Raw genomic sequence first — 14558 nt, 5'->3', positions numbered from 1 at the left:
TTGCCCACATTGTTTCAGTGCAGACCGCTACGAATGACTGCTAACAAAAAGAACTCTTCCACGGAAGTAGCTTATAAATATTTTAATGTGTTATTTTGTCATAAATACAACATATATATTAGAAAAAAGCATCAGTCACAGGAGAAAACACGAGTTACAGTAGTTTTGTGCAAACGACACTCAAATTTAGATTTTTCATAAACTTTTGTTTATCCCCTTTAAACAAAACAAACAAAAAACAAAAGTCGTTTAAGAACTTTTGGCACTTTTCAAGTAGAACCGTTCAGTTGAGAAGATATCAAAGATATCATGAGCACTCCGAGCACTGGATATTCTGAAACTGAGGTAAAGACTGGGGAATCTACACTACCAGTCAGAAGTTTTAGAACAGTAAGATTTTTAATGTTTTCTGCTGACCGAACCTGTATTTATTTGATCCAAAGTACAAACAGTAAAATTTAGAAATATTTTTACTATTTTAAATAGCTGTTTTCTATCTGAATATATTTTCAAATGTAATTTATTCCTGTGATCAAAGCTAACTTTTCAGCATCGATAGTCCAGTCTTCAGTGTCACACATTCCTTCAGAAATCATTCTAATTAGGGCTGCACGATAAATCGCATGCAATATCAAATGCGCATCTTGTCAGTAAAGCCGGTTCTGTAATCAGTAGTAAATCTCCATCATGTGTGTGCTTTCAGATAGAGCAGCGTTTACTACACAGAGATGTAGTTCATTGACAAGCTCATCCAGCTTGTCAGTGAACAACTGCTCTGTGTAGTAAACGCTGCTCTATGTGAAAGTACACGACTTTACCGTCAAGATGCGCATTTGATATCACATGCGAATTCTAATATGCTGATTTGCTGTTCAAGAAACATTTATTATTATCATTATCATCAATATTTAAAACAGTTGGATACATTTTTTCAGGATTCTTTGATGAATAGAAAGATCCAAAGATCAGCATTTATCTGAAATAAAAAACTTTTGTAACATTTTTGAAAGAAATCATAGGAATGAATACTTTTATTTAGCAAGGATGCTTTAAATTGATCAGAAGTGATAATAAAGGCATTTGTAATGTTTTAAATAAATTCTGTTTCAGATAAATGCTGTTCTTCTGATCTTTCTATTCATAAAAAAAACCTGTAAAAATTCTACTCAGATGTTTTCAACATAATAATAATAAATGTTTTTTGAGCAGCAATAGAATTAGAATGATTTCCGAAGGATCATGTGACTGGAGTAATGATGCTAAAAATGTAGCTTTGAAATCACAGGAATAAATTACATTTTAAAATATATTCAAATAGAATACAGTTATTTTAAACAGTAAAAATATTTCACAATTTTACCATTTTTGCTGTACATTGAATCAAATAAATACAGGCTTGGTAAGCATAAGAGACTTCTTTAAAAAAAGGTCAAAAAGGTCCAATGTTTCCTCAAAACGTCAACAGGTGCATGTTTAGCTTGGTGCAAATAACTTTTAGCTAATAACATCTATTTTTAGCTATTTCAATTTTCAGGCTTGTCCCCAGCCAGCCAGCAGCAATTGGAAATCATTTAGCCCTTTAGCTTGTCCTAATTTTACTGTTGCCCCCGAAGCGCAGCACGTTCATCCGCAACATAACGCACTAAATCTAGGCCGGATGTGATGGACGTTTGAAATAAAACTTCAATGCTGGTGTCGCCAACTCTACTAGATACCTGAGAACACAAGACATGTGCTGTCTGAATATTCAGCCTCTAGTTGGTTATTAAAACAATGAGGGCTGGACAAGGTAAAACGTTTTGGTCAGGAACAAGCCTGAAAGACTATTTATCTAATAATAATAATAATAATAATAACAGTTTGCCACCAAAGGCAATGTTAAAAGTGCTTTTCTTTAAAAGTTTGACCTTTTGAAAAACCCAGGCCGGCTTCAGGAAAACAAAACGAAAAAGACGTAAATCTATCCCTCCTATCTGAATAGCATTGCAGCTGCAAATTTAAGATTATTTCTGACATATTCATGTCATAAATCTTTCCACCAAACTCTGTTTTATTCCTCTAACTTTAGCTCCACGAGCACAGCTGTGCGGGCCAGAGGGGGTTCACATAATACCAGGAACTGCCTCTGGAGGGCCTCACCAGAGTCCTCCACGACGAGGAGCCAAAGCCAGATTCACAGTGCTCATCTCTGACAAAAAGCCCAGATTTCTTGAGTTTTACACGGTGGCCCTCCAGTGCCTTTCTGTTACTCGGCAGACCCTTGCTGGCCCTTTACACTTACACAAACAACTCTTCATATCCTTTCACCAACACTGGCGCTTGGCTCTGCCTGGGGATGCCCCTGCTCTCTGCCAAGACTCTGCAGCGGCAGCCAAATATCTCTCTCAGAAGAGAATCTGCTTCGCCCGAGGAATACTATCATCTGGCTCCAATTTAATTGATTTCACAGCATTAGAAAAATAGAATTTGCAAAGATAAATCACGGTTTTCCAATATGAAAAATAGAGCGAACTCTTGCGATTTCTTTCTTGGTTGTTCCAGTTTGGTGAAAGGCATTTCAGTTAGCATAAATAGAACATCTTAACACAAAGTGTGTGCTAAAAATGGTCGCTACTTTGAACTACGCATTATATAAGTGATATGTAGCCCTGTACCCTTTAAGGACAGCTGCTGTGCAGAACCCGACTAATAGCTACACCACCAGCTAAATGAGCATCTATGTGTGTGGCTGTTTTAGCACTCGTGAAGTGACTGCTTACCTCTGAGGCTCTGTCACCTATTAGCGAGTAGTCGGTTTCTCTGCCTGTCGGATCTACATCTTAGCAACGTCCTTTCAGAGTTTGGGCGGCCTTGAGTAAAACTGCACTTGCGTACTGACAAGATACAGAAGTGTCAAGAGACATAAAGGCAAAGTTACCATATTATAAATCTCCAAAGGAACACTATAAAGGCCCGTAGCACTATGTAGCTCATAAATCTCTGACAAAAGAGTGAATATGGCTTGGTGAAAGAGCTGCTAACCATGTAGTGTATTAACACCGGTACAGTATATTGCAGCACAGAGGAGACCAGCAGTGTCGAGGTTTCTTTGGAAGTGCGTTTGTACGTAATTGTTTCAAAACATTACTTTTAAGGCTCGTCTTGTAGACAAAAGGTCAAATGCGTGTGTGTATACACACAAGACACTGCTGCTCTCCTGCTGTGTGTGATTAGTCCAAGTAAACATGCATAGAATGACACACACCCCAAGATAGAGTTAAAATACGACCGTAATACTGAACGGTGCGGATCTAATACAGTACAGGGGTGATATAAGCACACTAATTCTGCTTCTGCCATGCTTTTGTACCAGCACACGCTTGGCAAGCATGGGTTTAACACACCGAACCAATCTCTGGTGCTACACACGAACCCAACACCAACAAGTCAATCTGATTAAGAACACATTAGAACATCTACTAATAAACCCTCAATCGTACCCTAATTCCCTAAACCTTCCCAAAAACAAATGGGGTGACTTGAAGCACCGGCGTGTCAGTTAATCACTTCAGAATGGCTGAAAAGAGAGCTGCAGCACATGAGAGATCCTCAGCCCTGATCTACACAGCGGGGGTTGATAGATTGACAGAGGCTGACTGAGGGCAGGTGCAGTGCACCTGCCTTTCCAGATGCACACGGCTGGAAATGAGCCTTCTGTTTGATCACTTTCAGCCTCACTGACAAACTTCATTACGATTCAGCTCAATATGTCTGCTAGGCTCTGGAATTACAGTAGAACAAGCCTCACTGCAGGGAGCTTCACCACTACAGTATGTACGCTGCGGAGAGCATAATGATCTGGGCATGCCTATAAGCCTCGCATTTTTGTTTATCTTCTATTTTGTAATATTGAGACAGTATTTTTCTGTACAGGAATGTTTTGACACATCTGAGGATTTAGCATTGCTGTTTTACACAGCAGCGTTTCAGCTTTCTCACGGCGTTGGTACTATTTACAGTCATGGTATGCTGGGCAAAGGATCTCTCATTAGGCTGTGATATTTCTTCCTGGCTGTGAGCTAAATCCTCTTCATCTCTCAACAGCAAATCCCTCATTCTAACATGTGAAATGGACGGTTTTGAGCGGGTAATTGGATAGTGGACGTTAGCGATTGTAAAGTGACCCTCCCCTCCCTTTCCCCGGAAAGTGAATTTGTCAGATGAGAGGATTAGGGGTCGAAGAGGTCAGCGTGTGGCTGCAGGTCCACCTCTCTGTTGAAGTGCTCAATCTCCTTATTGGCTTCCTGCACGTATTCATCAATGAACTGATCCATCACTGAACACACACACATGTAAGGAATCAACATCTGGGAGACAACGCAAACACGTCGGTTCAGACAAGCACACAGTAATATTCAATACTGTCAATATTATTTGTAATGCTGTTGATTACAACTGAGAATAATTTTAAATGATGCCTCAGTGTGTATAAATGCATCTACAGTAATACACTTTTAATGAAAGCTTAGCCGTGCAAATGTGTTGCTTTTCAACACTCCTGATTGAACATTAAGCCTACTTATCGGATTAATAAAAGTACACATCACCTGCTTATACACACACTGGGACAAGTTCAAATAATTGTCTGTGGTAATCAACAGCATGCTACTGTTGCAGTATGCAGACGTCAGGTTAAAAGTACACTACTGTTCAAAAGTCTGTGTTTGGTAAGATTTTTTAATGGTGTCTTACTGTCACTAAGGTTGCATTTATTGGATCAAAAATACAGTAAAATGGTAATATTGTAAAATATTGTTTTAATTTAAAGCTAAATTTTAATACGTAATTTATTCCTGTGATGGCCAAGCTGAATTTTCAGCATCATTACCCTAGTCTTGAGTGTCACAAGATCTTTCAGAAACCATTCTATTATGCTGATTTGAACAGCATTTATTTGAAATAGAAATATTTCATAACATTATCTTTACTGTCTCTTTTGATCCATTCAATGCATCCTGCTGACTAAAAGTATTCATTAAAAAATGTTTGAACGGTAGTGTAACTCAAAATATATCACTGGTTAAAAAGTATTAAAAAATGTAAAGATACGAGGGTGGAAGTTTTGCTTTTCTCCAAAGAAACTGACAAAGTGGTGACCGTTGTAGAAGTAACCAGAAGGGAGAGGATCTAGATGTCTTTTCACCTGGAAACACATAAGATGAAAATATTTAAATCAAGTGTTAGATCAACTATTTGCGTTGTAGCTAAATTAATACAAAGACACATGTTAGTGCAAGTGTGTCTATACTCACATGAATGTATCTGATCTCCTGTGGGGTGAGTGTCCGCTTATTCTTCTTGATTTTTTTCACCACTTTCTGTGAAACACAACATTTTCATTGAAACACTGACATTTTTGTATAAAATTTCCACATTGTATACTATACAATTTAAACATTGTGTGCATGTTTTAATTTACCTCAACCCCTCCTATCATTGATACATACACACAAATATACTGTAAAACACTGACATTTTAACCCTGACATAGGAGTGTGTGATAACAACAAAAATAATACTTTCTGGAATTTTGTCAATAGTGATAATTTGACAATATTTTGGCTGAGCGTGTTATTGTGCTGGTACCTTGGCAAGTTTAGGAATGCCGTGACCTCCCAAAGCTTTTGATATTCTTCATATTCTGTGCGGTGGTTAGTTTACATTTTCACTTTTAAGTTTAAGTTTGATTTTTACCTTTCGTGGGCATTTCTAACATTTTTTCTGACCTAATTATATGTATGCTTAATTTTTTGTGTCAAATAATCAATACGTTTAAATAGTAAGACACTGCAGGGCTGTTAACAATCAAATTAAAACCATATCAACAAAATTGTTTTTGCAATGCAGAGGTGGCATAGAACACCAGTCCTTGTCATTCTAATGCTTGGAAGTGCCAGGATAATTTTTTATATAACTTTGACTGCATTCATCTGAAGGAAGAACGAAGTCATATACATCTAGGATGCCTGGAGGGTGAGTAAATAATCAGCTAATTTTCATTTTTTGGCTGAACTAACTCTTTAATGTAGGACATGAATGCAGTCAACCTGCAGTTACAAATGCATAATTAATGTTTTGATGTTCAAAAAAAAAATTACTTACTGATATTTAAAATGATTTGGGGAGAAAAAAAAGTGAAAATATACTTAAAATCCAAACCTAAAATTGCCAGTAGGTGGTGGCAAATCACTGCATGAGTGAGTCATTGAGTCGTTCATTCAACTGATTCATTCAAACGGCTGATTCGCCATTGAGACGCACAACAGTTCTGCTGTGGCTTTGTTTGAAACTATTTTCATTGTCGAAATACAGCAAAAACAAGTCACTTAATATTAACAACTTGTTTATTGAACTTTTTATCAAATCAATATCGATATTTGAAGAAAATACCACTCTTACCACTCCGTGTGATATTAACTATATCAAATTATAAAATATAAAAGACAAAATCCTAAAGGGACATTTTTGCCCCCCAATCTTAAAATTTAGGGGAATTTTAAATGTATTTTAATAGACTAAATGTGACCCTGGAACACAAAACTATATAGGTCTTATAGGTATATTCATAGCAATAGCCAAAAAATACATAGTACGGGTCAAAATGATCGATTCTTCTTTTATGCCAAAAATCATTAGAATATTAAGTAAAGATCATATTAAGTAAAGAACTTCATTTGGACAACTTTAAAGGTGATTTTCTCAATATTCTGATTTTTCCATACATCAATGAAAAACTTATTCAGCTTTCAGATGATGAAATCTTAAAAATGTAAAAAATTGACCCTGACTGGTTTTGTGGTCCAGGATCACAAATGTGTTGTTGCAGAAGTGTATGCGTGCACTCTCTGGGTTTTTGTTTGGTTTTTGCAATATGCTCAATAATGTCAAATCACAAAATGTTTAAACAGCATTTACGATATTATCGTAGACAATATATATCGCACACCCCTTCGCTCAAATGATCATGATGTCATTAAACTCATATATGCAAGCATCTGCACCCACAGAGGCCCACAGAATTGCACACAGCTCATAAAATTATTCATTAAGTATTTTGGGTTTTATGATAATGCTTTCAGCTAGCAATATGTTGTTGCTCTCAGCACACATTTTACTAGGCTTGAATCAATGTTTATGCCCCCAACAAAATTAGGAAAGAAAATATGGAAGAAGTCCAACCTGCTCCCACCTATGAGAATTTACCTGTTTGGCACAATGCCGAAGCCAGTCTTTCAGCCCCTCCTGGGTGAGCCCCACTCCGTGAAACATTAGATAACAGTTGTTTGTTGTCCATGGGCCATGGTGAGTCCCCTGATCAGGGGCAATGGTCACATTCCCACTGATAGAGTTACAGTTTACCACCATCTGTCTGTCAATGTCTACAGTGAAAACAGACACCGCATGCAGTCAGATACACACACACACACACTTCAGTCCAACATGCTGCACACTAATTTATCAAACATGTCATCAGACGGAGCTATGTCTAGCATGGCGTGCCAACAGCCATCCATCCCATCAATCACTCCTCTGCAGTGTGGACTACGACTCTGCACTCTACAAACAAGCAAGGAGTCAAACTTGAAAACAACTCATCACAATGCACTGAATGTTACGAAAATGTTACGAAAAAAAAACTTACAGGGATCTAAAACAAATCACACCAAATCGAACGTAGGCACCAAAAATCAAAAGATTTCCATAACAAAACACAAGATGATTCATGGTTAGGCATCACAGATGGTGTTCGGACCGTATGGGTCCTATATGAACTACACTATCTAGCGTGCTGTAACTCAGGCACTATTATTAAAATCACTCAGCTCTCTCCATTCTGTCAGTCTGCCCACTCTCTCCATGCAACTACACCACAGATTCAAAGGAACAGAGGACAGTCAAAAGCCCTCTAAAAAATGTGACCACAGGAGGAAACGACTAAGAAAAAAAGAGTGAGAACAGATGTGTGCAGGCCACATCACTTTGAGGATTCAGAGGTGAGAGTCCTACCGTGTGGTGTTACCCCACAGGCCCCCTGCCTACTACTTCTCATAGAAAAATCATACATTAACTACACAGACAAAACCAGAGTAAGAGACATCCTGGAAACAAACAATACACATTTATAGACAACCATAGTTGATTCGGTATTTTCTATATAAAACCATTTTTAATATAAAAAACTCATATTAAGACAGATTTGGGGAAGGTTATGGAGACCGACTGCCCTACCAGAGAACTGCACTTTCCCATTGATGTGATAGATGTTTCCTGTGAAAGGGCTGGGTTTGAGAGAGGATTTCAGAGCTGAGAAGAGAAACGAGACGGAGGCAGTGAGCTGTGTTTTCATCTCTTACTTTTGATACTTCCATTTTTAGCACATGGTCGTACCGCATCCTTACATATACTGTCAGCAATCACTTTACAATTAAACCCTCTTGAATATTCATTATTGATGATTAGGCCTGTCACAATTATTACATAACCACCTGATCACGATTATTTGATCAGATGGCAATGATTTTCATTCTGCATGTTAAATTACAATCACAAATTGGCATCAAAATAAAGTAATTTTAAGTAAATATGCCATTACATACACATTTCATCCACTTCTAAAGCATTAGTGCATTATGCAAAAATTTATATCATATCATTACCCTATTTACTTTCTTAATCTTTAATTAACTTTTGATTAAGTTCAGTATATTTCAAGAGCAACGTAAAGGTCTTCTTTTGTGCAAAAAGAAAGTTTGAGGGTTTTATCCAGACCACTTTATAATGCTGTGTGAATAATTAAAACGGGAATCGTAAAAAAAAATATATATATATATTTTAGTTATTATTCTTCATGTCATGTTATTTAGGTATGATTCTAGTATTTATTAATATTGTGAGTTAGATTCTATTTCCTATTTAGCATTTTTGTAGTGATTAAGTTAACTTCAAAGCTTTAAATTATTATATATATATACACTGCTGTTCAAATGTTTGGGATCAGCAGGATTTTTTATGTTTTTTAAAGAAGTTTTTTCTGCTCATCAAGGCTGTGTTTATTTGATAAAAATTCAGAAACAAAACTGTAATATTGTAAAATATTATTGCAATTTAAAATAGTGGTTTTCTATTTTAGCGTTACTTTAAAATATAATTTATTTCTGTGATGCAAAGCTGAATTTTCAGCAGCATTACTCCAGTCTTCAGTGTAACATGATCCTTCAGAAATCATTCTAAAATGCTGATTTATTATCAATGTTGCAAACAGTTGTGCTGCTTATTTTTTTTTTTGGGAACCTGTGATACTTTTTTAAGGATTCTTTGATGAATAAAACATTAAAAAGAACAGCATTTATTTAAAATAGACATCTTTTGTAACAATATACAATACTATTCAAAGTTTGAAGTCAGCTAAATTTTTCTTTATTTCTTTCTTTGAAAGAAATTAATACTTTTATTCAGCAAGAATGTGTTAAATTGATTAGAAAAAGTGATACTAAAGACTTATTTTGTTAGAAAAGATTTCCATTTTGAATAAATGCTGTACTTTTAAACACTATTTATCAAAGAATCCTGAAAAAGTATCACAGATTCCTAAAATATTAAAGGGAAACACTGCAGGCCAAAACACTGTTTTTTAAGTATTTTCTGATTTATGGAGTGACAAAAATGAGATACCCAAAATTCCCGCTGTAAAAACTTCATGAATCCAGTGTTTAGATTTTTGTACTAGAAATGTATTCACATTAGCGCATATTTCATTAAATAATGACTCATTTGCATATGCAAACCTAACATTTTAGAAAACTTGTAATACAAAAAATGTTTGCAACTATTAATGTAATCAATTAACTGGGTAAGTAAGGCAGTAACTATTAGTTAATTTTTTTACCCTATACAGCTGCAGTGTTTCGGCCTAAGCAGAACTTCTTCCAACACTGATAATAAAAGTAACAAATCAGTATATTAGAATGATTTCTGAAGGATCATTCGACACTGAAGACTGGAGTAATGGCTGATAAACAAAATTCAGCTTTGCATCACAGAAATAAATTATATTTAAATTATTATAAAACAAAATTGGTTATTTTAAATTGTAATAATATTTTATAATATTAACTTTGTTTCATAATAGTAACTTTGATGAGCATAATAAACTTCTCATATATATAAAGTTTAAAGCTTTGTAAAAAAAAAAAAAAAATGTATAAAAAAAAACAGAATGTCATGATTGTGACAGTTTTATGAATGATTCTGAACACACAAACAGATGCTTACCTTTGCAGCGCTGCAAAAATAATACTCTCTCCAACGGACGACTGAACTCAATGCAATGCTGAGACATAGACAATGATCCGCTTCCAGAAACAAACCTGCCTTCCCACCTGAAACAATACACAGTATAGTTCAATATAGTTAAACATACACACATACAGTCAAGCCCAAAATTATTAATACCCCTAGCAAATTCTGACTTAAAGTTACTTTTATTCAACCAGCAAGTTTTTTTTTAAATAGAAATGACACAGACGTCTCCCAGAAGATAATAAGACGATGTACAAGAGGCATCATTGTGAAAAAAAAAATTATTACTCATCTTTTATTTACATTTGAACAAAAAGTGGCATGTCCAAAATTATTCATACCCTTCTCAATAATCAATAGAAAAGCCTTTATTGGCTATTACAGCAATCAAACGCTTCCTATAATATAGCTTTTTGCATGTCTCCACTGGTATTTTTGCCCATTTATCTTTAGAGATGAGCTCCAACTCTTTCAGGTTGGAGGGTCTCCTTGCCATCACCCTGATCTTTAGCTCCCTCCACAGATTCTCAATTGGATTTAAGTCAGGACTCTGAAACGTTAATGTTTTTGTCTGCTAACCATTTCTTCACCACTTTTGCTGTGTGTTTTGGGTCGTTGTTGTGCTGAAATGTCCACTGGTGCCCAAGGCCAAGTTTCTCTGCAGACTGCCTGATGTTGTTGTTGAGAATTTAAATGTTTTGCTTCTTTTTCATGATGCAAAGGCCAAGTGGGCTTTTGTGTGCCTTATCTAGAGAAGTGGTGTCCTCCTTGGTCTGCGTGCGTGGAACCCAGCGGTGTGCAGTGTCCGTTGGACTGTCTGCCTTGAGATGTTGCCAACAGCAGAGCCCAGATTCATCAAGATGGCCTTGGTGGTGGTCCTTGGATTCTTTTTTACCTCTCTCACTATCCTCCTGGCCAGCACAGGTGTCACTTTTGGCTTCCAACCACGTCCTCAGATTATTCACAGTGCGTCTCATATTTTTTTAATAATACTTTGCACTGTAGCCACTGGAACTTTTAGATACATTTAGATATGGTCTTATAGTTTCCTGACTTGTGAGCAGCCACAATGCGCAGCCGCAGGTCCTTAGTGAGCTCCTTTGTCTTAGCCATGACTGTCCACAAACCAACAGCAGAGAGCTTCTGTTTTTCACCTGTTGAGTTGATTAAAACAGCTGTTCCCAACGAATCAGGGTAATTAGGATGCTTTAGAACAGCTTGGACTATTTGGAATGGTATAGAACCTTGGATTTTCCCATAGACTGTGACAGTTTGCAAAGGGTATAAATAATTTTAGACATGCCACTTTTTGTTCAAATGTAAATAAAAGCTGAGAAATATTTTTTCCACAATGATGCCTCTTATACATCGTCTTATTATCTTTTGGGAGAAGCCTGTGTCATTTCCGGTCAAAACAAACTTGCTGGTTGAATAAAAGTAACTTTAAGTCAGAATTTGCAAGGGGTATGAATAATTTCAGGCTTGACTGTATGCTAAAAAAAGAAAAAAAAAGTAAAGAGTAAGGACTGAATACATTACCAGCCAGGATACAGGAGGTATCGTGCATTGATCATATGAGACTGTGAAAAACTGCTGTCATTCAGGATAAGCCGTAAATCTTCAGTCCTACAATACAAAAAATAATCGCTAAGTAATATTAGAATTAAACAAGTGTGTATATCAGAGAAATTATCAAATGTACAAACCTTCTAACTGCCCCTTTCTCTGCTGAGATAAATGCAGTGCTTGGATTGGCTGCGCGCACCAACTGCTGCATGTGTTTGAGAAGTGGGTGCTTCTGCTCGGTAGTCAAACCCGTGAATACAACATTGCTGACGACGCCTAAAAGAAAAAACTCAACTAAGAAATCATTTAGCAGATGTTTTATCCAAAGCCACTTACAGTGCACTTATTACAGGGGCAATTCCCCTAGAGCACTGAGGTTAAATGAGGCTGCTTTAATAAGGGCGCACTGGTGATGTCTCACTGTCTTCATACACTCAGTACACTTTGATTGATATTGTTCATATCAGATGAAAATGATCAGGGACGGTGTTAAAAATAACACTGGTATCTAACCACGGGATTCTTCAGAGGAATATGCAGATACAAGATGTTTCTGAACACCTATTAAGCACTGTTCATATGTAAATGTGATGAGTTTCTGACAAATTTTTGGTTTAAAAATGCACTTTTTCGATGCAAGCGAAGCTGAAATTCTGAAACTATTGTAGGTTTCATAGTACAAAGATCTTTCTATCTCTAAAGATGCAAGAAAATTTGATTTCATGATACGACCCCAGAACAGTGACACATCTGATCCTCTATTCTGCAACATCCACTCATATTGAGAGAAACTCACCCTGACTGCACTGCTCCAGGAGTTTGGGGAAAAGAAGCCTGTAAAGAGCAGTTTCAGAGAGCTTTAGATCCGACATCAAACAAGGGAAATTACAGCGTTACAGTGTTAATAGGGCCTTTAGACACTTACATTATAATTACATAATGACATAGTTCTTATTACAGCATTTACAATCTGAATTACAAGTGGTCGTCTGGAAAAGTAGGTGTGATAAATGTCATGTGGAAAAACTCTTGCCTGTGTTTGATGAAGGATGTGAGTGGGTTGACACATGCTGAGACGGCACCCACTGTCACTTGGCTGTGAACTTGTGGGTCTGGATGAGCGGTGATTGCCTGGATCACATCTAGCACATCGGTGTACCTACAACACATACAGTAAGCATAAAAACATGTCAGAAATATGATCACTTCATTCAACTCTTTATTGGATATCACTGGCTATGTCTCAGAGCAGCTTCATAGTACTAACAGAATCAATGATGCAAACTTTATTAAATGTGACCTTGGACCACAAAACCAGTCTTAAGTAGAACGGGTATATTTGTAGCAATAGCCAAAAAGACATTGTATTGATTTTTCTTTTCTGACAGAAATCATCAGGATATTAAAGTAAAGATCATGCTCCATAGAGAAATGTTGTAATTTTTTTACCGTAAATATATCAAAACGTAATGTATGATTATCGTGCCTTTGCGGTGATCGGACCAAATCTCTGGAATAAGTTGCCAATACCTATTAGAAAGGCACCGACTTTGGCTACCTTCAGATCCAAATTAAAACTTCATCTATTTTCTATATCATTTTAAATGGTTGATGTCTTAGGATTGTTTTTAGTCTTAATGCTATTTATTTTGTTTTATTATGTGGATGTGTTATTTTCTGTCTTTACCTTGTAAAGCACTTTGGGCAACTGTGTTGTATTTATATAGTGCTATATAAATAAAAGAAAGAAAGAAGAAGAAAGAAAGATCAATATGCATATCTAAGAACTTAATCTGGACAACGTTAAAGGTGATTTTCTCAATATTTAAATTTTTTGGCACCCTCTGTTCTATCCAAACAAACCAAACATCAATGGAAAGCTTATTTATTCAGTTTATTTATTTATTCTATTAAAAAAAATACCCTTATGACTAGTTTTGTGGTCCAGGGTCATAAATATGAGACAAATTTAAATTCTTGTGTAAAGCAGTGCTAACAAGACAATAGTGTCGATATTCAGCTCAAGCCAGTTTAGTGTTGATTTAGTTCAATAACTGTGGAAAGTTCATCAATTGTGAAACAAGCTCAATTCAGCTATAAGCAGTTTTAAAGAAGGAAACACTGTTGTTATTCACCTTAAGTCCATTCAAAGTTCAATAACAGTGTCAATGCTGTAAAATTCATCAATAGTGAGCAGCTGAAATAAACATGATCCTCAAGGTTTTGAGACTCGATGTTCATGCCTGTCTTACCCTGGTATAAGCAGCACAACTCTGGTTGAATTTAGATCTGTCTCTCTCTGTTTGGCCAGAAGGCTGCTCAGGTATCGCTGAAGGTGTGACGCATTGAATTCCTCAGAGCCCTTCAGAGCAGGGCAAAACACCTCCAACCTGTCAATCAAATAGTCCTCAGTTTAGGAGTATATACTCATTAGTCAGAAATACCACTCAGTAAGCATCTTCCACATCTAATTTTAAAGGATAAGTTCACTTCCAGACTAAAAATTTCCTGATAATTTACTCATCCCAGTGTGATCCAAGAAGTTCATGTCTTTCTGTCTTCAGTCGCAAAGAAATAAAGGTTTTTAAGGAAAACATCCCAGGATTTTTCTCCATATAGTGGACTTCAATGGAAGTCAATAGGTTGAAGGTCCA

At 36.4% G+C, this 14558-nt stretch overlaps 1 protein-coding gene across 1 annotated transcript in view; it reads right to left on the bottom strand.

Annotated features, from left to right (window-relative positions):
- Window positions 1-67: 67 nt before the first annotated feature.
- Window positions 68-14558, bottom strand: part of dnaaf9 (dynein axonemal assembly factor 9) — a 30094-nt gene continuing 15603 nt past the window's right edge. Inside the window, exons 27-37 of the mRNA XM_073834122.1 lie at window positions 14157-14294; window positions 12938-13063; window positions 12701-12738; window positions 12045-12180; window positions 11878-11964; window positions 10312-10418; window positions 8269-8343; window positions 7243-7418; window positions 5292-5357; window positions 5089-5182; window positions 68-4315 (exon numbers count right to left, since the gene is read on the bottom strand). Of these exons, the coding sequence (XP_073690223.1) occupies window positions 4209-4315; window positions 5089-5182; window positions 5292-5357; window positions 7243-7418; window positions 8269-8343; window positions 10312-10418; window positions 11878-11964; window positions 12045-12180; window positions 12701-12738; window positions 12938-13063; window positions 14157-14294 (1150 nt within the window). The 3' untranslated portion in view covers window positions 68-4208. The remainder of the gene's footprint in view (window positions 4316-5088; window positions 5183-5291; window positions 5358-7242; window positions 7419-8268; window positions 8344-10311; window positions 10419-11877; window positions 11965-12044; window positions 12181-12700; window positions 12739-12937; window positions 13064-14156; window positions 14295-14558) is intronic.

Source organism: Garra rufa, chromosome 2 (genome assembly GCF_049309525.1).
Source record: "Garra rufa chromosome 2, GarRuf1.0, whole genome shotgun sequence".
Lineage (NCBI taxonomy): Eukaryota > Metazoa > Chordata > Actinopteri > Cypriniformes > Cyprinidae > Garra > Garra rufa.
The sequence above is the reverse complement of the archived record's forward strand: the minus strand, read 5'-3'. Positions and strand labels throughout refer to the sequence as shown.